This window comes from Neopsephotus bourkii, unplaced genomic scaffold (assembly GCF_033783945.1).
Source record: "Neopsephotus bourkii isolate Nb327-2 ecotype Australia unplaced genomic scaffold, CSIRO-AGI_Nbou_v1 NB_1761, whole genome shotgun sequence".
In the NCBI taxonomy this organism is placed as follows: domain Eukaryota; kingdom Metazoa; phylum Chordata; class Aves; order Psittaciformes; family Psittacidae; genus Neopsephotus; species Neopsephotus bourkii.
Window position 1 is genome coordinate 364,393 of NW_026902235.1, and position 22,792 is coordinate 387,184.

A 22,792-nucleotide genomic window follows, 5' to 3' on the forward strand; every position below is an offset into this window, starting at 1 on the left:
TGCGAGGGGCTTCTGCTCTGCACAGCACCCTTCCAGCTCCTGGATCCCTCAAGGAAGCTGCGGATGAGTACTTGGGAAAGCCATGAAACCCATGGAGGTTGCGACAGAAGGGGAATGGCCCCACCTCACCTTAACTCTTGCAGTGCTCTGCCTGGAGCTCTGCACCCATCACACTGTGCTCTCAGCACAGATGCCTGGAGCTCTGAACCCATCGCGCTGTGCTCTCAGCACAGACTTCCAGTATGCTTCACCCTTCACAGTGCCATTGTGTCACTCCCACTCCCCCCATGCATGGAGGTTAGGGCCTTGCTGTGCTCATGTCCTGTCCATCCTGAGGGGCCCAGATGCTGCCCTGGAGGAACAAAGGGGGCACATCGAAGAGAGCTGCATTCATACCCTTAGACTGCACATACTCCATCCCCTCCTCTGCCTCCCAGCTGCATTTGCAGTAGGTTGCTTAGGGAGAAATTGTGTTGGAGTGGACTATACAGACCTGGACTCTGATGGGTATGATGGCAGTTGGGTAGCAAAGGCAAGACCTGCCCACAGCAGGGGACTCAGCAGAGTAGATGAAGGAAAGAGGCAGGCTTTGAGATACTTCTTGGCTTGCTCATGTCAGAGCAGAAAAGGTCTTTCATCCTGATTAGCTGCAGTTCCCTGTACGAAGAGTAAGGAATGCGGTTTGGCATTGGTTTGGCACAAGAACTTAACACAGTCGCCTGTTAACAATTAGCATGTCCCTAGTGTGATGCTGCTCTTTATGTCTGGTACTTCTTAGATACAGGGGAGCTGGACAAGGGAATGAGACCGATGTTATGTGCAGTCCTGCTGCCTGTAATGCCTCCCATGGTCAGAGTAAGTCAGTGTAAACCTTAGAGAGCTGAGGGAAGCAGCACTGAACCCAGCTGGGATTTTCACCTGCCTCAGGGTAAGGCAGGAGTCCCATTGGTGGAAAGGATAACATGGAATTTCACAAAAGAGGAAAGCAAGCATTGGGAATTTGCAATTTGTGCCAGTCACCATGGAGCTGCCAAACAAACTAAATACTTCTGCTGAGAAAGTTCATCAGATCCCAAGTTGGAAGGGACTTTAAGCATTGTCTGATCCAGCCTTTCTAGGTCAAGCATGACCTAGTCTAGATGTCCCAGCACTCTGTCCAGTGTTAGGGAATCCACCACTTCCCTGGGGAGATTATTACAATGGCTGCTGCTCTCACTGGGAAAAACTCTTCTCTTGTGTTTGATTGGAATCTCCCCAGAAGTAACTTGCGCCCATCACACCTTGTCTTTTCCATGTGACGCGTTGTAAAAAGGGAGTCTCCATCTTCTTTGTAGCCACCTTTTAAATACTGGAACATGGTGATAAGGTCTCCCCTGAGCCATAAATTTATGAATTAAAATTCATAACATGAAATTTATTTCATTTAATTTATAAATGATGAGAACAAATCAGAGAATCCCAGACTGGTTTGTGTTGAAGGGACCTTAAAGCTCCTCCAGCTCCAACCCCTGCCACAGGCAGAGACACCTTCCACTGGAGCAGCTTGCTCCAAGCCCCTGTGTCCAACCTGGCCTTGAACACTGCCAGGGATGGGGCAGCCACAGCTTCTCTGGGCACCCTGTGCCAGCGCCTCAGCACCCTCACAGGGAATTGCTTCTGCCTAAGAGCTTCTGCTGCAGAAGAGGCAAGGGTGGGTGAAGTTGGAGCCTACCAGGAGTAATGGTGGAGCCCTGTTTCCAGAGTCACTCCCTCAGTTCAAACAGGCTCCAGCACCGCTGGGGTAGGCAGGGTGGTGAATTTGGAAAGCAACCCTCCCCTCCTCTCACCATCCCCTTGCCATGGCTGGAGCTTCCTGCCCAGTTCCATCACATCTGTTCCTCTTGTTCGGATAACTGGCTATCTCCTGGGAACCCCCATGCCCTGGGTCCCTCTGCAGGAGGAAGAAACCTGCCCTTGGATGCAGGATGGCCTGGGACAGGGACAGAGGCACTAAACCCCAGCCTGAGGTCGAGGCAGGCAGTGGGTGATGGACAGCAGACAGGGACAGGGATGATGGACAAGGATCCCCAACCCCTGGTGACTCATGCAGTATGTTCACCATCAGCCCACTCTGGGATGTGAGTTGTGTGATCAGCTGGGATGCAGCAGGAGGATGTCCTTGTCACGGTGTCAGCCATCCAGACTGACAGGACATGGCTGGTGTCTGCAGAAAGGAAGGTGCCCAAAGGCATAATTTTTGTGGTGGGGAAATGCAGGGAGCAATAGGAGGCCAAGGTGAAAGTGTCTGAGCAACTGCAGCACCTGAGCTGTTGCTGTTGTATGTTCTGGCCCTGTCTCCACCTCTTTTCCAGATGACATCTAGCACTGACTGCACTCTAAGCTGGTTTTGTGCTCTCCCTAAATGCTTTCCAGCTGACAGGGCTCAGCCCAACCTACTTTGCAATTCAGATGTGGCTGGTGGAGCCGCCAGGCAGCAGATCTCACTGCTCCAGCGCTGGTGCACACAGAGCTGCCCTGTTAGGGACATCTGTGTTGTCTTTACTCAGCTTTTCCCCCAAGGCACAAGATTTGTGCTCCAAGGGCATTTGCCACCCTTCTAAACACAGTGTGTGTCACCTCTGGAGTCACAGAAAGAAGCTGAATGATAAGGATTGAAGTATCTCTCCCCCTCCACTGTCAGGTTACTGCATCACTGCATCACACATGTGCAGGAGCATTCCCACCATCCACCAGCACTTTGCCTATATCCAAGGCAGCTGGGCATTCACAGGGCTGGGGGCAGTTAAAACTAGACACAAGCAGTTAGTCTGGCTTTTGGATATTGAGAGGTTCCTGAGCAGGCAAGGAGGCATTCAGGTGACTGGAAAGAGGATGGGATATGGGACATCAATGGCCAGAGGAAAAGATAATAAGAAACATAAAAACAGCTTCTATGAAATCAGAAGCAGCTGAATGCACAGAAACACAGAGTCAGATGTGCAGTAGCAGTGGGTAAGAATTTCCACTGGAACAATTTTCTAAGGGAAAACCAGCATTCACATATTTGAAAAGCTCTGTAGGGAAAATTTCATTTTGACAAAATTCCAATTTTCTGCTAGAAAAGCAGCCAAGAGGTGGCTGAGCTGCAGCTGCCTGCACATAGTATCCCAGGAGATGGGATAACTTGTCCTCAGGGACCTCCAGCCCCATGGGACTCATGCACAGCAGGGGCCGGAAAGACGCTCAGAAAGACTGGTCCCTGCTTGGGAGTTTCCTGCACATCTTCACCTTGGAGGACACTGGAACCTGGGCCCAAGTATCCTTGTGATGCAGTCACCAGTGCAGAGTGGCTGGAGATGGAGCACTTTGAGGAGAGTAGAGCTGACATCCAGGGCAGCCCCGCTCATTACCAGATGTGGTCGTTGGTGAAATCTGAACAGGCTGGATGTGTGCTGGAGAGGACAAACTCCCTGGGATAGAGGCATACGAGCTTCTCCCAGTGGCTGTCTCCCCAGTGCAGAGTCCATGGCAGGCTTCAATGTTAGGTAGAGCTGCCCCCTTGTTGCACCTTAGCAAGTGGAGAGTGAAACTTCTGGGCACGTCCAGTCTCCTTGAGTTAGTATGAAGGTGACAAGCGGGAAGGAAAAAGGGGTCAGTGACAAATGAGGGGCTCTGGAGCTTATAACCCTTCCAGAGATGGGTGCCCTCAAATCCAGGTCATTGTCTTCACAGTGATGGGTGCAGAAATGTGCAGAAGTCCTCACCCCTGAAACCTGCCTTTGGGAGGAGGCAGCAGACCCCTCCTTGGCTTTGTGTGCCTGCCCAAGCCTCCTGCCCCATCCCAGGAACCCACAGCAGTGCTCAGAGCTCCCCACACACACTGGGGCCCAGTTCTGAGCTTCCCCAAGGCAGACCTGATCTGCCCCCTACAGTGAAGGCTGCCCAGGACACTCCTCAGCGCTTCATTCTGTTGATGGGAAATAATTCATGTCTTTGCAAGTGTTTAACTAGCTCCAGGGGCTCCCCAGCCCATGCAGCTCCCATGTGAATGCTTCCAGCTTTGGGGGAACAGAAAAAATAGAGGGCTGCTTTCCAACTTGCCAGATGTGGCTTTCAAAGACACCCAACATGATAAATGAGAATCAAACAGCTTCGGGAGGAGCTTTGGAGGATGCTGAAGAAGCCGAAGCCAGAGCTGGCCCAGTTTTGTCAATGCAGCGTGTAGGGGCAGGAGCTGAGTGGCACCAGAGCTTCTGCTGCACTTGATGTACTTCACCCCAGGAGCCAGCTGGCAGGTTGGAGCATGGAGCTGGGTGTGCTCCAGCGCTCACCAGAACAGATAATTGGTAGTTAGGGCTCAAACAGAAAATCCAGAGCATAGGAATGTGACAGCAAACCTGTGCCCTCCTGTCATGTGTGACTGATACTTGCCAGAAAAAACCCAAAACCTTGCTGCTGAGGACAGATAGAAAGATCAATTGCACAATATCTGTTATGAAACCAGCCTAAAAAAGAATGGAAACATGATGAAACAAGGCTAAATGGCCCTGGTTCTGATGAGCGCACTGTTTTTCTCCCCTTCCCTAAAGGTATCTATAACGTTACCTGCAAGTCAGGCTATCTGAAAAGCAAGACACGGTTTCAAGGTGGGCTTCCTGGAAAGACAAGCACACAGGGAGGGTTATCTAGCAAAAAATGTCATTGAGAGTCACTGTGGCCAACAACCAAGTTCTACAAGGCTTCCTGCAGTCCTGTGGGTTGCCTTTTACTTCCCATCCCAGTCGCCCTGTCAAGTCCCATCTGATCTAATGCAGAGATGTGCTAGAATGCTCCAGCCTTCTCCTTCACCTCTTTTCCTACAAACTGTGTTTTCCGCCTCTTGAAGCAGATGAACCCTCTCTACTATGACCACTGCTCCTGCATGTGTCAAACCTGTGGAGAGAAGCATTTCAGCCTTAGGTGGTTAGCCCAGCAAACTCAGAAGCATTAGAAATTGGGGGTAACTATAGCCACTGCTTCAAACCCCAAGCAAATGCTTTAGTGTAGCTCACGTTGCTATGTACCAGCCAAGACTCTCAGTACATCCCAAAAATAAATACTGAGACAATAACCAGCAGAAGCCACAGTTACCTCATCAATGCTCAATTATCCTCAGTTTGCACAACTTACGAAAGCATATCCTACGTCATGCGCTCTTGCTTCCTCCTTTTCTCTTTCCCAGCTGCCTTGGGAGGGTTCCCTGTAGGTCACTGCCCAGCTTTGCCCGAAACAGGGCAGCTCCTGCTTCAACGCTAGCACAGCTGCCTATCCTGGGAAGAGCGGAGCTCAGCCCCAAGGGCAGCACCAGCCCCGCTGCCTTCCAAGGAGGGACAAGAGCTGAGACTCGAGGCCAGCACCAGCCCCCTGCATGCATGTGGGAGGACAGGAGCTGATCCCTGAGCCCAGCTCCAGCAACGCTGCCTGTCCAAGGGGACAGTATCTGATCCTGGAGGCCAGCACCAGCCCTGCTGCCAGCAGGGCACTGGACAGGATCTGATCCCCGAGGCCAGCACCAGCCCTAATGCCAGCACATGGGGACAGGAGCTGAGCCCCGACACCAGCACCAGCCCCACTGCCTGCAAAAGGTGACAGCAGCCGAGCCCCGAGGCTAGCACCAGCCCCGCTGCTGGCCTTGGGATATTCTACATTTAAAAAAGTGGTGCGTTTGAATCTGCTTTAATTGCAGTGGCATCCAACAGATGCTTATGGAGCACAACAGCCCTCTCCCCCCCACGTACACTCAGTGACAGTCTCCAGGCACATCTTGCAACATCGCCACACACATCCCCCAGCCCTGCCCTGGGACATCACCACTCTTACTGCTTATATTGCATCCAGGGACTGCCCTGCAGCAGTCGCTCTGGGGTGAAGACTCTGAGGACTTCCCAGAGCAGCACCTGGAGGGCAGCATTGGAGGAGAACCAAACTTCTGTCTGCCAGGAGAGAGGCCAATGCAGAGCTGAGACCAGCATCAGGTTCTGTGCTTGCCAGCGGGACAGGAACTGAGCCTTGATGCAAGAGACAGCCTCATTGCCTGCACGGGTGTCCAGGACCAGAGCAGTGTTGGAACTCAGATCCTATACCCCAGTAAGGAAACAAGGCTGGTGCTGGCCTGGACTCTCAGCTCCTGTCCCCCCCATGCAGACAGCGGGATTGGTGCTGGGCTTGGGGCTCAGGTCCTGTCCCCCTCTTGGGCAGCCATCAGGGCTGGTGCTGCACTCAGGGCTCAGCTCCTGTCCTGCTGGGCAGGCAACGGGGCTGCTGCTTGCCTTGTGGTTCAGCTCCTGTCCCTCCTGTGCAGGGTTAGGGTTCGGGTTAGGTCTAGAGCTGACCTCAGCGCTAAGATCCTGTCCCCCTGTGCAGGCATCAGGTCAACAGCTGACCTCAGGGCTAAGATCCGTGCAGGCAGCAGGGGTGGTGCTGGCTTCGGGGCTCAGCTCCTGTCCCACCCCGTGCAGGCATTGGGGCATGTGCTAGCCTTGAGGCTCAGCTCCTGTCCCAGCTGGGCAGGCAGTGGGGCTGGTTCTGGCCTCAAGGCTCAGCTCCTGTCTCCTCCGTGCAGACACCGGGGCTGGTGCTGGGCTGAGACCTCAGCTGCTGTCTCCCCCGTGCAGGCACTGAGGCCAGCTCCAGACCCACTGCCTGCCCATTGGAGACATGACCTGAGCCCCGATGACAGCACCAGCCCCCCTGAATGATGAAGCTGGGACAGGATCTGAGCCTCGAGACCAGCACCAGGCCCACTGCCTGCCCTGGGGGCAACAGGAGCTGAGCCCCAAGGCCAGCACCAGGCCCAGTGGCTGTACAGAATGGAACAAGAAATAAGCCTCAATACCAGCAGCAGCCAATTCACCATTCTAGCAACTTTAACTCCTACAGTTCTGCTTCACCAAGCACAGCGACTGCTTAAGCAAGCAGGCACAATGTTAACCCTTTATTTCCTTGTATCAACTACATTTCCATGCCAGGAGATGAACCTGTGCAAGTCTTTGCACTAAATCAAGCGTTACATCTCTGCATCACTTTTCCAGCCAGCTGGCATGCCCCAACAGCCCAGCCTTGGCTTTGCCCTAGTTTATCCTCTCTGAAGGAAGTTCTTCCCTGTGAGGGTGCTGAGGCGCTGGCACAGGGTGCCCAGAGAAGCTGTGGCTGCCCCATCTCTGGCAGTGCTCAAGGCCAGGTTGGACACAGGGGCTTGGAGCAAGCTGCTCCAGTGGAAGGGGTCCCTGCCCGTGGCAGAGGGTTGGAACTGACGCGCCAAACTAGCCTGGGATTCTGTGATCATTTTTCCCTATGTGCAAGTGGAGTTCCCTTTGCTGCAGCTTGTGCTCGTTGCCTTTTCACCTTGTACAGAAGAGCCCTGCACTCTGCACCCCCGAGGTAACTGCCCTAGGAGGCTGCAGCTGGACTCCCTCATTTAACCCTCTTGCCCCGGCTGAAGCAACCGCCTCCCTCCGCTCTCTCGGCTCCTCGGGGCAGAGCAGCGCGTCCCCTCCGGGTGTTCCCGGCTGCATTCCAGGGGAGATTCCCTGTGGGGTGTCGACTGTGTCCCCGCCTCCCCTCTCCCATGGGGCACCTCCCCGGCCGCTCTATAAGGGGTGGTGGCGGAGGGCCCGGCTGCGCTATGGGGAGCGGGTGGTGCGGTGCGGCGCTGACGGCTGCGGGGCCAGGGCCGCTGCTCTTCCTCCTTTTCCTCCTTCTCCTCCTCCTCGCTGTGCTGCTGCTGCGGGGCTGCTGCCGGCCGCTGTCGCTGCGGCGCGGCCCCGGGCGGGTGGGGTACGTGCCATGCCCCGGGCTGAGCCGCGCCCGCCGCCCCGGCGCCCCGCCGCCGCCCTTCCCCAACGGCTGGTACCGGCTGCTCGACTCGGAGCAGCTGCCCCGCGGCGCCGCCCGCAGCCTCGCCCTGCTCGGTGAGTGCCCGGCACCGCATCACGCCCGGGGCGGGGGGTCGGGAGCTGGGGGGGCAGCACACACCCCCCGGGAATGGGGCTGGGGCACCGGGCATCCCTGCCTGGGCACGGAGCATCCAGCGCAGCGCTGGCACCTCCCGCTCAGCCGGTGTCCGCACCAGGACATCCCTGCCAGGGCATCAGGGCATGTACCCGGGCGTCCCTGCTGTGGCATTCCTGTTGGGGAGCTGGGACATCCCTGTCCAGACACCCCCACTGAGGCACTGGCACATCCTCACATGGGTATCCTCACCAGGGCACTGGAGCATCCTAGCCTAGGCATCCTGCAGGGGCTCTGAGGCACCCGAGGCAGCACTGCAGTGTCGCTGCCTGGACTCTATCAGGGCATCCCTGCCAGGACATCCCTGCCTGGGGGCTCTCCTGTGGCAATGCCACAACTCTGCCTGAGCATCCCTCTGAGGGCAGCCCAGCCAGCACCAACATAGGAGCACCAGGAGTGTCACAGCCTGGGCCTTTTCAGGGGCTCTGATTATCCCATTGGGGTGCTGGCGACATCACGGCACAGGGTCCTCAAGAGTGTGCAGGGCTTCCCTGTCTTGGCTTCTAGCTGGGACACCAGAGCATCTCACTGCCTCCCTGGGCAACACTACCTGCAGCTCCCCATGACCTGAAGAGATCAGGGTGGAGCCTCAGACACATGCATGTACTATGTTTGCCCAGCGTCCCTTTGCCTTGAAGATGATTTTTGACTTGTGCTAGTGCCTTTAATGGGACCTATGTAATCCCATATACACATCCTAATGAGCTGCCAGCATCCTGGCTGTTGGGACTCCCGTAGTTGTCTGCCTGAAGTCTGGTTCCTGGCACCCCGTTACATGAAATGCGCAGGTAAAATCACTTGTGGCAGAGTGACAGTAGTGTACTGGTGCCAGGAAGATTGTCAGGTTTGTGGGTGTCTTAAGTTTTTGGTGTCACTGAGCACAGCCTGGGAACGCAGCCCTGCTCCAGAGGCAGTGAGATAGGGGAGATGAGAGAATAAATCCCACTTGACTCAGTCCCTGCAAGACTCATCCTTTGGAATGAAGCACCTTCCAGAGCATGGCACTGAGCATGCAGGAAAGTGCTCTGATCCATGGCACACTGGGTGCTTGCTGCAGGGAATCTGCTTGGACACCAGCAAGGCTCCTATGCTGAAGCAGATTCTCTGAGCTGCTCCCTCCCAAGGCTCTGTTTCCAACCAAGTGCCCACAACTGCCCAAGGTGGCCTTGGGGTGCTTTATGTCCAATTCTTTCTACAATTGCTGCTTATTTTCCGTAAAATAAATAGTCTAATTTAGTAAGAAACCATCAGTATGAGGCTGTTAATGCTCTAACGTTCACCTGCAACAGAATTTTCACTGTATCTTAGGCCAGGATGCTGTCCTCCCAAAAGGAGACACATCAGATTTGAGGCACAGCCAGAGCAAAGATCAGCATCTCCCCTGGCTCTGCTGGCTTCAGAGCGCAAAGGCTGGAGGCAAAAGCAGCACTCACTCAGGAGTCCAGGGTGAGGTTCTTGGACAGCCCAGCAGTGTGGCCAGACCCTTGCCCATGAGCACTGCTTCAGATCTTCAGGGCAGAAGAGCTCCATTCTGCCTGCATGAAGGTCCAGAGGTGGGACTTTGGGGTAAAATCATCTTAAAACTGGTGGGTGAAGCACAAGGCTGAAGCGATGCTTCTTAGTGCCCTGCTGCAAGTGCTGTAGCTGCAGTGCTCTGGCCTGCCCCATCCAAGGCTGCTGCTCTGTGTTTCTGCACTGCTGATACTCCTGGTGAACATGTAACACAGGCAGAAACCTTTTCCCTGCCTTCCCCCTCAGGTCAGGTAGAGAGGCATGTTAGAACAAAATGCTGATGCTTCAGAATGAATCCCTATTACCTGGGGTAGGGGGAAGGACCAGCAGCTCAGGTGCCTCTACTCCCTTGTGCCTGCTGCCAGCAGATGTGTGGAGCCTTCCAGAAAGCCTTCAGGGATAACAGAGCCAGGTGTCCTGGTAAGGAGGGATCTCCAGGCTCTGGAGAACAGCTTGCTTGTGACAGGTATCAGAAATAGTGCTTCTAGAAAGGAAAGGCTGGAAAGATTGCAGGGTTTCCTTTTCTTTACCCAGACCAGAGAACTTCAGTCAAAGAAGTTGATTCCTTGACTGGAAATTGGAAAGGAAAGTGGTTGTGGGTGGGATAGCTCCCAGTGTCACTTGTCAGCATTGTGGCTGCATAGGAAAACACACACAGAACTTGGCTCCCGGAGTTTAGTTTGCTCTTATTTCTCACTAGCTGAGCTTTAAGTTACAGCAACTGCTATATGGAGCAGATTTCAGAAGCTATGAAATCTGAATACTTACATGCATAACCTGAAGCACAGTATGGAACAGAGGACCTGGCCTTCAACTGAATGGCCACATATGTGAACAGCCCCCAAGTGCTTCTGAGCTCCCAGACCAGCTGTGTCGTCTTCCAAGGAGGACAAGGCTTGTGGGCACTCTGAAACAGATCTGGCTTTGCCTTCAGGCCAGGTCACCAAGGAGCAGCCTCTTTCCTTGGAGCTGCTGGCAGGGCTGTGGATGCTGGCAGGGCTGCAGTGCTGCAGCAACCCCAGAGCAGCAGTGTGCCAAGCCAGGAAAGAGTCTGGCACCTCTTCAGTCCCTGCAGGAAGAGCATTCCTTTAGATGATCCTACAGCATGTCATCCAGCTGTGGTTGCCTTGCACAGCTGGCTAAAGCAGTGCTGTGAGCAGACCTATAGCTCCAGCCCAGGTACTGGCAGTGCTACCCTGGGGTTGGGGGGAAGAAGGTGATCCAGAACCGAGCAGGGACAGATCCCAGCCTGGCAAACCTCACCAAGCACAAGGAATCAGACTCAGTGATGGAGAGAAACAGGTCTGAGTGCTGGGGCAATGCAGGTCCAGCTTCTCCAGCACTAACTCTCCACTCCCTGCATGGAACAGGGTTGGGGCTCCCTGTGCATCACCACAAAACTCCCTTTTCCCAAGGAGATGTCTGTGCTCTGGGTCACAGCACCCTGCTGTCCCTGCCCCAGGAAGGGATTTGCTGCTGAGCTGAGGTGTGGATGGCTCTTGGGGTTCACGAGCAAACAGGTGAAGGGCTTCTCGTTCCAGCTACCTTTCCCAGTGAACTCTGAAATACAGGAGCCCATGCACTCTCCTCAATGCTTCTCTGGCAAAGGGATGGGAATGGAGCTCTTAATTGCAGCCATTGCTCTTCTCTGTGTATCTCTCCCTTAGCTTAGGAAGCATCCTAAATCTTTAAGCATTTTTGTGATGGTACTTTTTATCCTGCGGCTGAAACTGCCTCCAAGAACTCAAAACCCAAAGGCCCGAGGGTTAAAGCCATGAGACCGGGAGAAATTACGCTCCCCCAGGTAGGAATAAGGTGATGCCTTTTGGTTGGGATGTTTCTGTGCTACAGCAGCCCCTGGGGACACTGCTGATGGGCGCTTCACCCCTCGGGGATGGCTCTTAAACCCGGCAGCGAGCTGATGGCCACCACACCATGGGCATTTGCCTCAGCAGCTGCCACCCCAGTTTTGAACAGCCCTTTCCGCCCTGGTTGGCAGCTGCCTGGTGCCACCTCGTGGTTAAAGAACCTCCGGTTATTTCTGTCCTGACAGAAACCCTCCACCATTCATGTTCAGCAGGATGTTTCTGCATGCCTTTGCACAGGCAGATACCTGCAGTGTTGGGTCAAAGCACCCGTTGGTGCTGCCTGTGCAGAAGGGGCCAGTGTGTCTTCAGAGAATCCCGGCATCATTAGAGTTGAAGGGACCTCTGGGATCATCCAGTGCAACCCCTTGCCAGGGCAGGGCCACCCAGAGCAGGTCACACAGAAACGTGTCCATGGTGGGTTTGGGATGGCTCCAGAGAGGGAGACTCCACAACCCCCCTTGGGCAGCCTGTGCCAGGGCTCTGCCACCCTCAAAGGAAAGTTCTTCCTCATGGTGAGGTGACACTTCTCATGTTTTAGTTTATGGCCATTGCTCCTCATCCTGTTGCTGGGCACCCCTGAAAGAGGCTGCAACATCCTCCTGGCACCCGCCTTTGAGGTACTGATCTGCATTGATGGGATCCCTTCTCAGGCTGCTCTTCTCCAGACCAACCAGGCCCAGCTCCTGCAATCTCTCTTCATAAGAGAGATGCTCCAGACCCCTGATCTCCTTCTTGGTCTCTGCTGGACCATCTCCAGCAGCTCCTTGTCTTTCTTGTTCTGAGGAGCCCAGCACTGGACATAGTACTTCAGATGTGGCCTCACCAGGGTTGAATACAGGGGGAGAAGAATCACTTCTTCGACCTGCTGGCCACAGGTCTTCCCTGGTTCCCCTCATATGGGGGTAGCATTTTTACACTGTCATCCTTCCCTGTTTCTACAGGAGAACAGCTCGCTGCGTTTCGCACCCAGGATGGCCAGGCCTTTGTGGTGGATGCTTACTGCCCTCACCTCGGAGCCAACCTGGCTGCTGGTGGCCGCGTTGTGGGCAACTGCATCGAGTGCCCGTTCCATGGCTGGCGCTTTCGGGGAGAAGATGGAAAATGCACCAGCATCCCCTATGTTGAAAAAGGTGAGGGAGCACCCCCTGGATCTGCAGAACCAGGAGTGTCCTGTGTGCTCTCATCGAAAGGGAGAGTGATCTTTATAATAACTCCCCCTTCATCCTGCTCCCTTATTTCATGCAGCACCCTGTTTCCTCCTGAGCTGTCTATATTGGGGCATAATGTTCCAGTGGCCTTTCCTATGTAAGATGATAGCTGGCTCTTCAGTTAAATAACCACCTTTCTTGACTTTGACAGTCCTACAACTCTTGAGTTTAGCAGACTGTGTAAAAGAAGCTTTTTAACTCTGAGTGAGCCAATGCAGCAGCAGGGAGGGATCCTGAGGAGTTACTGGGGTTCAGGTATCATTCTGTGCTCTACAGGGAGAGCTTATACCACATCAGTGCTTAAATGTGTCACATTAGCATGACAGAACAGTCTCTCAATGACAGTTTTGTCTCCTTTTGAGGCTTGAAGGGAACTTTTGGTTGGAATCCAGGAAAGCTGATCACAAACCTTTCAGATATGGTTTGCATTGACTTTGTAGGAAGAGTATCTTACTTAATGTCTTACTTAAAGTTCATGTGTAACAATTTGCTGATCTGGCTGCAGAGTAGTTTAAATCACCAATTGTAGATGTGGCTGAAACCGAAAACACCTTGAATGTGGCTTGTTATTTTGGCTTAGTTATTTTCTTGGGAAGTTCAGCTTTCTCTGACTGGGATTGATTGGGACGGCAATGGAAACGACTGCAGCAAAAGTCAGTCTTCCTATTAAACAGACTATTTTTCCCAAACTGAAAGAAACATGCCATCTATATGGATAAGGTAAGCAATTTATAGATGTGCCAAACAGCAGTTCCTGGGTTTGTATGCTATTTTCAGAAAGAAGATTAATACTGTCTTTTTTCCCCATACATACTTAACTCAGGAGCTGCATGGAAGTGAAAATTTGGTTCCAAGCAATAAGCAATGATGAGTTCCAGCACAAAATGAGAGTGGATGTTCTGGACATACTCAAAGGCTTGCCAAGATGCAGTTTCATCTGAAACATCTGTATTCAAAGTCATTGTTACCCATAGCTACTGAAAGAGCAAAACTGCAGAGAGCTGCCCTGCTCCCATACACACAGATGGGTCAGGGTGGTTTAAACAGATTTAAAAGCCACCTGTGCTCATGCAGGTCACTGTGGTGGAGAAAGATACTGGAGACTCAGATGCGCAGCTCCTCCAGCACCAGGCTTGCAGGGGACCGACAGTGAAGGAGAGCCACAGATCTCAGTGTGCTGCCAGATGGAGCTGGGGAAGGGTCCAGAGCACAAGTCCTGTGAGGAGCAGCAGATGGAACTTGGGGTGCTCAGCCTGGAAAAAAGGAGGCTAAGGAGGGACCTGATCGCTCCCTACAAGTGCCTGACAGGAGGATGGAGCCAGGAGGGGCTGGTTCTGCTCCCAAGGAACAAGGGATGGGACAAGAGGAACCAGCCTCAAGCTGCACCAGGGCAGGTTTAGATGGAGCTGAGGAACAATTCCTGGCCCAGAGGGTGCTCAGGCATTGGAACAGGCTGCCCAGGGCAGGGCTGCAGGCACTGTCCCTGCAAGTGTTCACACAGCGTGGAGATGAGGCCTCAGTGCCATGGGTTAGTGGTGGCCTTGGCAGTGCTGGGGTAAGGGATGGACTGGATGAGCTTAAAGATAATTTCTAATCTAAATGATGTTGGAGCAAGTCCAGAGGAGGCCACGGAGATGCTGCGAGGGCTGGAGCAGCTCTGCTCTGCAGCCAGGCTGAGAGAGCTGGGCTGGGGCAGCCTGGAGAAGAGAAGGCTCCTGAAGGGGAGACCTTAGAGCAGCTCCAGTCCCTAAAGGGGCTGAAGGAAACCTGGAGAGGGGCTTGGGACAAGGGCCTGTAGGGACAGGCCAAGGGGAATGGCTTGAACCTGCAAAAGGGGAGACTGAGCTGAGCTCTTAGGCAGAAGCTCTTCCCTGTGAGGGTGCTGAGGCGCTGGCACAGGGTGCCCAGAGAAGCTGTGGCTGCCCCATCCCTGGCAGTGTTCAAGGCCAGGTTGGACACGGGCTTGGAGCAAGCTGCTCTAGTGGAAGGGGTCCCTGCCCGTGGCAGAGGTTGGAGCTGGATGAGCTTTAAGGTCCCTTCCAACACAAACCAGTCTGGGGTTCTGTGACTATGTGGGGCAGATAATGCCCTTTTCATAATTTAACAAGTTGCATCTCACCCAAAGCACAAGATTTTCTGTGTCAGAAATCATGGTGACGGTCTCCTCCTGCCCCCTCTGATATTCACTGACTGAAAGAGAAATATAATTTATCCTGTTATTTCACTGTATACGGCTGAATAATAAGGAAGCACTTTCCCCTGCACTTGTTTGCAAATCAGAAAAAGCCATGAAGGCAAAAGCTTTTCAATCCAGTAGAAACTCAATTTTCTGACAGTTGGGTGAATATAAACACCAAATTTCATGTCACTGGACAGAGCAGATCTGTTCTTAAAGCAACCCATCATACTGCAGTATTGTAACAGAGAATGACTTAAACTCGAGAGGTAGAGACGGCTTTTACCCTCTGCACACCTCTAACTAAAAGCATCTCCTTTTAGCTCTTAGAAACTTGAGGGGGGTCCATCGATGCAGGAGACGTTTACTGATTTGAACAGTTTTAAGAGCAGTGAAGGAGGCTGCACAGCACCCAGCCCTGCTTCTTCCTTTATCAAACTTTGTGAGTTTTGGAAGCTCATGAAAACACCCAATGGAACTAAAACTGATGTAAGCAAGCTTGCCTGGGAATTGTAGAGGCTGCTGTCATTCTTCAGCAGCTTGGAAGCTGGAAAAGTGTCACAAGAGAGTCTGTGCCACATGACTTTCTCCCATAAAGATAACCTCTGAGCCGTGGCTGAGGACAAGGTGACTCTTAGTGCCAGCATCAGCTTTGGAGATGCCGCTTTTAACTGAGTTCTTTCTGTGCTCCCCAGTGCCAGACTTGGCGAGGGTCCGGACCTGGCCGTGCTGCGAGGTGAATGGGATGCTGCTGCTCTGGTACCACTGTGAGGGGCTCAGGCCCACGTGGGCAGTGCCCAAGCAGCGTGAGATCACCACCAAACAGTGGGTGTTCCGCGGGCAGACGGAGCACTTTGTTGATGCACACATCCAGGTAGGGAGCTGGTCCCTCTGTGGGGAATGTCCATGGTCCATGCCTGGGTCCTCTCCTGTAGACCAGTTCACGAACATCTCCTTCCAGCCTGAGAGGGCTGGGCTGGGTCAGCCTGGAGAAGAGAAGGCTCCTTAAGGGGGGACCTTAGAGCAGCTCCAGTGCCTAAAGGGGCTGCAGGAAAGCTGGAGAGGGGCTTGGGACAAGGGCCTGTAGGGACAGGCCAAGGGGAATGGCTTGAACCTGCCCGAGGGGAGACTGAGCTGAGCTCTTAGGCAGAAGCTCTTCCCTGTGAGGGTGCTGAGGCGCTGGCACAGGGTGCCCAGAGAAGCTGTGGCTGCCCCATCCCTGGCAGTGCTCAAGGCCAGGTTGGACACAGGGGCTTGGAGCAAGCTGCTCTAGTGGAAGGGGTCCCTGCCCGTGGCAGGGGTTGGAGCTGGATGAGCTGTAAGATTCCTTCCAACACAAACCATTCCATGATTCCATGAATTAACCAGGCCCTGCCTGTGCTCAGTGTCATCACTGCTACTGGCAGAGCTCAGACCTAGAAATACACCCTGTGCCTTATCGAGATTATGGCATATGTTCCCCTAACATGGACTGTGAGCTTCTCAAGTAGGGAGCAGATGTTCTGGGTACTTAAAAGGAATCTGTTAATTTGCTTTGACTTATAATTGATGTAATTTGAAAAAGGATTCTCTCCCAACTGCGGCACTTACTGTCAGGAGGCTTTTGAGCTCATCACTCACCGAAATTGGAACGCTGTTACTTTGCTGTTAATCTTCATAAGCACCCTCATATGCTGAGAAATGTGCCATGGAGAACAAAGTGGTTCTTGTCTCCATTACCCTTCAGTGGAAATCAGGTGGAAAAAGGGAACTGGTGTGTGACACTTAATGGAAGGGTCCACGGCCAGGTACTGCAGGGGCAGCCACGGGTGGATAGCGGCGGGAGGCAGTGGCAGGTTTGAAGCTGGGCAATTGCTGGAGGTCCTGGGAGGTTTTCATGTGCTTTCCACTGTGCAGAACACTTCTGTGCACAATATCAGTGACAAAACTGACCCTACATCCAGAGTGTGTTTCTGTCCAAGGCAGCGCCTGCCTGCTGACTACATCATGGCTGAGGTGAGTGGGTGAGAAAGGAACGGAGAGATTCAAAGTGAAGGTACATGAGACACAGGAGATACAGCTCTGGGAGTGTGCAGAGGAGATGTGAGAGGCAGGGAGAGTCTGGGAGATTGATGGGATAGTAGTACTTATTTCATGTCTGCTTTTCAGTGCAGGCCACTGATGGCAGGTCTCGGCCAGGGCCAGTCTGTGCTTCTTGCCAAGCTGATGGGAACCTGCTGTATTGGACTAATAAAGCAGTTAAAACTTCCCAAGAAGTGCCATATTATGAGCAGGTTGATGGGGTTGAGAGCTTTAAAGGTATGTGAAAGCTACTTTAGAAGCACAGACACAAAAAAGCTTTATTCCTTCCAATTATTACAGGGATAAAGGAGGGACTTAACTGGAGTCCCAACTGCTTCAGAAGTTAACATGCATAGACTTCTTTGAGATTAAAATGAGCCCGGAATTTTCTGAGTTTCATGTTCAAATTATTCCTATACACCAGTCAAGAACTGGTCCCAGTCTGTGCTGAGGCCTCTTCCTCCACACACTTGGTTGCTTCTCACTGCTCCGTGTCCCTGTGAGCATCTCTGCTGTGCCTGGGGCAGTATGCCCTGCCCTGTGTGTGGTCACCCTGGTGCTGTCAAGTACAGGCAGCTTCCACCCAGGTCAGCTCTTGCCAATGGCAACTTATTCCCCATGGCAGGAAATCCCAGAGAACGCGGCAGACTCGGCTCACCTGGCTTTCCTCCATGGACCAGCCATTCTGGGCGGATCTGACCTGAGAAACACGAGGTCCAAGCTGTGGGATTTTATGAAGCACAACTGGAAGGTAAGACTCCAGCCCTCCTCTAAGCCATGAGGAGGTCAAGTCTTTCAAACCAGGCCCCATTTTGGCTTTAAAGCATCAGTCCCACCTCACCCCCTCTGCTGCATTGCTTCATCTTCAGTTCCAGTCTCTTTCTTGTGTCTGAGAGTTTTCGCTGCACTCCCTCATCTCTGCTCATCTCTAGATGGTCTTCACAGCCAGCTCTTGTCACTATTTCTCTGCTAGTGTACCCCATCTCTTGTGCTGAGCTGATCTTTCTCCACCCCTCCAGGCGGAGTGGTGGCCGGAGCCAGAGCCCAACAAGCATTGCTCCCGGATGCTGCTGCAACACACTGCAACGTTTTTTGGGAAGCACTTCTCCCTGATGGATCTGACAGTTTCAGCCAGGCAGGTATGTCCCATGCTAAGGGGCTCTGTCACCCAAAAGGCTGAGTCCTTGCCTGTTCTGCCCAGAGTCGCCTTTCCTACCACGTGCATAGACACACAGTCCAAAAACTACACACAGGCACTGGGGCTGCACCACTGCTGGGCAGGATGGAGAAAGGGAGGGTTCATAAGGTCTGCTGTGCTCACAAAAGATGGGAATAAGAAAAAGCTGGTACCTGAGCAGACACTGGTGACAATCCTGAGGGACCTTCCTGCCACAATGTCACAGCTCAGAATCACAGACTGGTTTGGGTTGGAAGGGACCCAAAGGAAGGTGTCCATGCCCATAGCAGGGGGTTGCAACCAGATGATCTTCAAGTCCTTTCCAACCCAAACCACTCTGTGATTCTGTGATTCCTTATTACAAAATCAGAACAATACAAAACAAGTTATGGTACAAAACTTTGATAAGAGATGAATCTCACTGTAATTAGGGAATTATCACAAAGTGGACGTTAACTGTATGGTCAGTTCTTTGATCTGTGCTATTTAGCACTGATATTGATGAACAGGAGAAAAAAAAAAGACATTAAAATAACCTTACAAAGAGTCTGTATGCAACCAGACATTAAAGTAGTGAATGAAGTAGCCAAAAACCCCAACAATTTCTGCGCTTCTTCAAATAACCAAGTATTTTGGTTTGATGTGCATATTCTGTGCATATCAGAGAGCACAGAACAAGTACTTCATGTCATGCCAGATAGAAAGCTGAAACTGATTTCAGCTAAAACCTGAAGTGACTGTTGTAGCTGCAGAGGAGAAAGCCAGAGCAGGAGCAGGGATGTTGTATTACCTGCACACTGTATTGCAGTTGCTGCTATTGAGATCAGAACCCAGGGTCGGTGCCAACAATCCAATAAGGCTGCTCATGACCTGAGGGTGATGAACAAGAAGACCAAGGGAAAACTTGGAAGCATTTCCTACAAGATTAGAGTTTAAATTTGGGGAAATCAGTTGAGCACTGGAAACCCTCACAAATTCCCATGGGCCCACAGGGAAGCCACCCAGCCCGGACATGTCTGTAGATGACCCAGGCCAATGTGGGCTGCCTGGCTCTGCTGGATCTGCCCTGACCTGGGGAGCACCAACAAGTGGGAAGTGTTCTGTGAATCCTGAGGCATAGCTTTGGCTTTGTGCCTATTATCTGGTGAAAAGGCAGAGAAAAGGGGGACTTGAGCACAGTCTAGGAGACATCTCAGGCAGGTCTGAAGCTGTGGTAGTTGCTGTACCAGAGGGCTGGACACTGGGGGCTTTCCCTTGAGGGTGCTCTGTTGCTCTGCAGGTAGGGCCAGGACTGGTTTTCCTGCTCTTTGAACACGCTTTCCTGGGCCGTGGGATCATCCTGCAGACGGTGACACCCCTGGAGCCTCTCCTGCAGAATGTGGTCCACAAAATCTACTACCAGAAGAACATTCCAGCCATAATCCCCAAGTTCATCCTGAGAGCAGAGTGCATCCAGGTAAAGCCTCTGAAGAACAGCAGCCAAAGGTGGCTCCCTGGAGCCTGGTGGCCAAGAATTGTGAGAATGAAGAGCAGTTACTGAAGTGGGCTCCAATACATGTGGCAAAGCACTAGTGGGCAAGCTCCTTTCAGAGCTTGGTTTAAGCTTTCATTTTTGGTAGCCCCCAAAATGAAAGGGGAGGTTTAGTAAAGGGGGTCCCTGCAGTGGGTCATCTGTTGAGGGTGGCAGAGAGGTGCTGTCCCTCTCCTGTGGATGGGGAACTGGGGCACAAGGATTGGGCAACCTATCCCAGGCTGCAGGAAGCCTTCGAGGTAACTAGTAACTGCATCCAGCACCCCAGGATGGTGCTGTAAGATTATCCTACCTCCTTCGATGAGAACTGTGCCAAGAAATATTCCCAGTGCTAAATTATCATGAGATTTAGCAACTCCTACCCCTCCTCATAGAGATTTTCAGGTCCTTATCACAGGGATTCATGGAAGTGATGGGAGGTCATTCTGGAGGTCTCATTCAATATCTGTTAGGATGTCTTGCCAGATTAAGGTCAAACATGGCCTTGAAGGCCTCCTCCTTCAAACCAGAGAGGGTTTCACTGGCAGTACAGTAAAAATTGACAAAAGATGATTTTCAGATGCCAAAAAAGAATACCCCAGATCAGACTTAGCTGAGCTAAGGCTCATGTTGTATAAATGCTGGCTTGATGTTCTGCATCCTACTAATGTGAATGAGCCTCACTCATTTCTGCAGAGACTTCTTCATGAAGCAAAACTCCGTGATCTTACTGTGTGTCTAAGCAGCGTTTAAGATGCAGATGCTCAGTTTGTAATGCTGTGGTTGCCTGGAACTTTGAGTACAATGGGGACAGTCGAAGCTGAAAGTGTCTTCTTGTTTGGGAGCTGTAATGGGTTGAGTATTGGCTGCGTGCAGACAGAGCTGCAGCATTACCAGTTACAGATACCACGAGCAGGCGCACACTGGCCATCTGGGAGAAGTCAATGAAATGTGCAGGTAGCTCACACAGAACTAGGAGGTGGGCTGAACTAGTACGAAATAGTTCAGCATCACCCCCTGACCGAGACCATCCTTTCCCCCCCAGTTTGAGCGGGATATAACCATCTGGAATAACAAACAGTACCTGCCCAAGCCGCTGCTGGTCAGGGAGGACTCCAGCATCCAGAAGCACCGGCGCTGGTATTCCCAGTTCTACAGCAAGAAGAGTATAAGGCCCCCGGCGCCAAAGGACCTGGAGTGGTGAGGACCCTGCTGCCCACTGGTGCCAGAGGCTCTCAGGTGGCTCCTGCCCACCCTCCCTGGTGGCAGTGGTGCTGGGCAGCAGCGACTGCTGTAGCCAATATTGGCACTGGCACAGGGAGCAGAGCCTGAGCCTTGCTGAGTTTCTTCTATCTTCCATGTTTTGGAAGCTCAAAGGGTATAATGCCAAAGCTCAAAGGGTGTAATGCGCTTGCTCTTGTACCTGTGCTGCAATGTAGGAACTAAGAGTGAGCTTAAAGTTGCCAGAGCTGCCTCTAAAGTGCCCTTGTCTCTCACTGCTGCTGTCATTTTGAGTAATTACGTGAAAAGCTTTTCTTGTGGTCTTTTACACCCGAAGTGTCCTTTCCCTGGCAACACCAGCAGGCCCACTGTTGCTCTAACCTGCCAGAGGGGAGACTGAGCTGAGCTCTTAGGCAGAAGCTCTTCCCTGTGAGGGTGCTGAGGCGCTGACACAGGGTGCCCAGAGAAGCTGTGGCTGCCCCGTCCCTGGCAGTGCTCAAGGCCAGGTTGGACACAGGGGCTTGGAGCAAGCTGTTCCAGTGGAAGGGGTCCCTGCTCGTGGCAGGGGTTGGAGCTGGGTGAATTTTGAGATCCCTTCAACCCAAACCGGGCTGGGATTCTATGATTCTGCACCATCACTTTGGCTGGGACAGGCTTTAGGTCTCCAGGGGAGCCTTGGCTGATGAGTGCATGGCATCAGAGGTGTGACTGCAAAGTCCACAGACGTAGAACATCTTCCTTCTCTCTGGCAGCAGGCAGGGCACTGTGGGTTTTAGCTGCCCACCATGCCCTTACCATACTTGTCAGCTACCTCAAGCCTATTGAGCTCTTGCATGAGTCAGTTCCTCATGGAGCTAGTGCATCTAATTGTGAAGAAGAGGATCTATCTTGGTGCCCAAATCGCTTTGACAGCAACTCTGCAGGTCAAGGATGAGAATAAGATCCTGCTCTGGTAGCCCCTGGATCCCAGCAATACCGTGGGTACATAGAATAGTTAGGGTTGGAAAGGACCTTAACATCATCAAGTTCCAACCCCCCTGCCATGGGCAGGGACACCTCACACTAAACCATATCACCCAAGGCCTCATCCAACCTGGTCTTGAACACTGCCAGGGATGGAGCATTCACAACCTCCCTGGGCAACCCATTCCAGTGCCTCACCACCCTAACAGGAAAGAATTTCCTCCTTATATCCAATCTAAACTTCCCCTGTTTAAGTATGAACCCATTACCCCTTGTCCTACCACTACAGTCCCTAATGAAGAGTCCCTCCCCAGCATCCCTATAGCCCCCTTTCAGATACTGGAAGGCTGCTATGAGGTCTCCACGCAGCCTTCTCTTCTCCAGGCTGAACAGCCCCAACTTTCTCAGCCTGTCTTCATACAGGAGGTGCTCCAGTCCCTGATCATCCTCATGGCCTCCTCTGGACTTGTTCCAACAGTTCCAGAACTGCACACAATACTCCAAGTGAGGTCTCACGAGAGCAGAATAAAGGGGCAGGATCACCTCCTTCGACCTGCTGGTCACACTCCTTTTGATGCAGCCCAGGATACGGTTGGTTTCTGGGCTGCAAGCGCACACTGAAGCTGGCTCATGTTCATTTTCTCATTGACCAGCACCCCCAAGTCCTTCTCCTTGGGCTGCTCTGAATCTCTTCTCTGCCCAGCCTGTAGCTGTGTCTGGGATTGCTCCGACCCAGGTGTAGGACCTTGCACTTGGCATGGTTAAACTTCATGAGGTTGGCATCAGCCCACCTCACAAGCGTGTCAAGGTCCCTCTGGATGGCATTCCTTCCCTCCAGCGGATCAACCGAACCACACAGCTTGGTGTCATCGGCAAACTTGCTGAGGGCACACTCAATCCCACTGTCCATGTCAGCGACAAAGATGTTGAACAAGACCGGTCCCAACACCGATCCCTGAGGGACACCACTCGTTACTGGTCTCCAGCCGGACATTGAGCCATTGACCACAACTCTTTGTGTGCAGCCATCCAGCCAGTTCTTTATCCACCGAGTGGTCCATCCATCAA

General features: G+C 52.7%; 1 protein-coding gene across 1 annotated transcript; it reads left to right on the top strand.

The window, feature by feature from the left end:
* The first annotated feature begins 6,690 nt into the window (after positions 1-6,690).
* Positions 6,691-20,897, top strand: LOC133225518 (cholesterol 7-desaturase nvd-like). The gene is made up of 9 exons (XM_061377996.1): positions 6,691-6,820; positions 7,460-7,661; positions 7,819-7,928; positions 12,350-12,538; positions 15,488-15,666; positions 17,479-17,604; positions 17,873-17,992; positions 19,310-19,486; positions 20,586-20,897. The coding sequence occupies exons 1-9, from the start codon at positions 6,691-6,693 to the stop codon at positions 20,742-20,744; spliced, it is 1,392 nt and encodes a 463-aa protein (XP_061233980.1). The 3' UTR covers positions 20,745-20,897.
* The last annotated feature ends 1,895 nt before the right edge of the window (positions 20,898-22,792 follow it).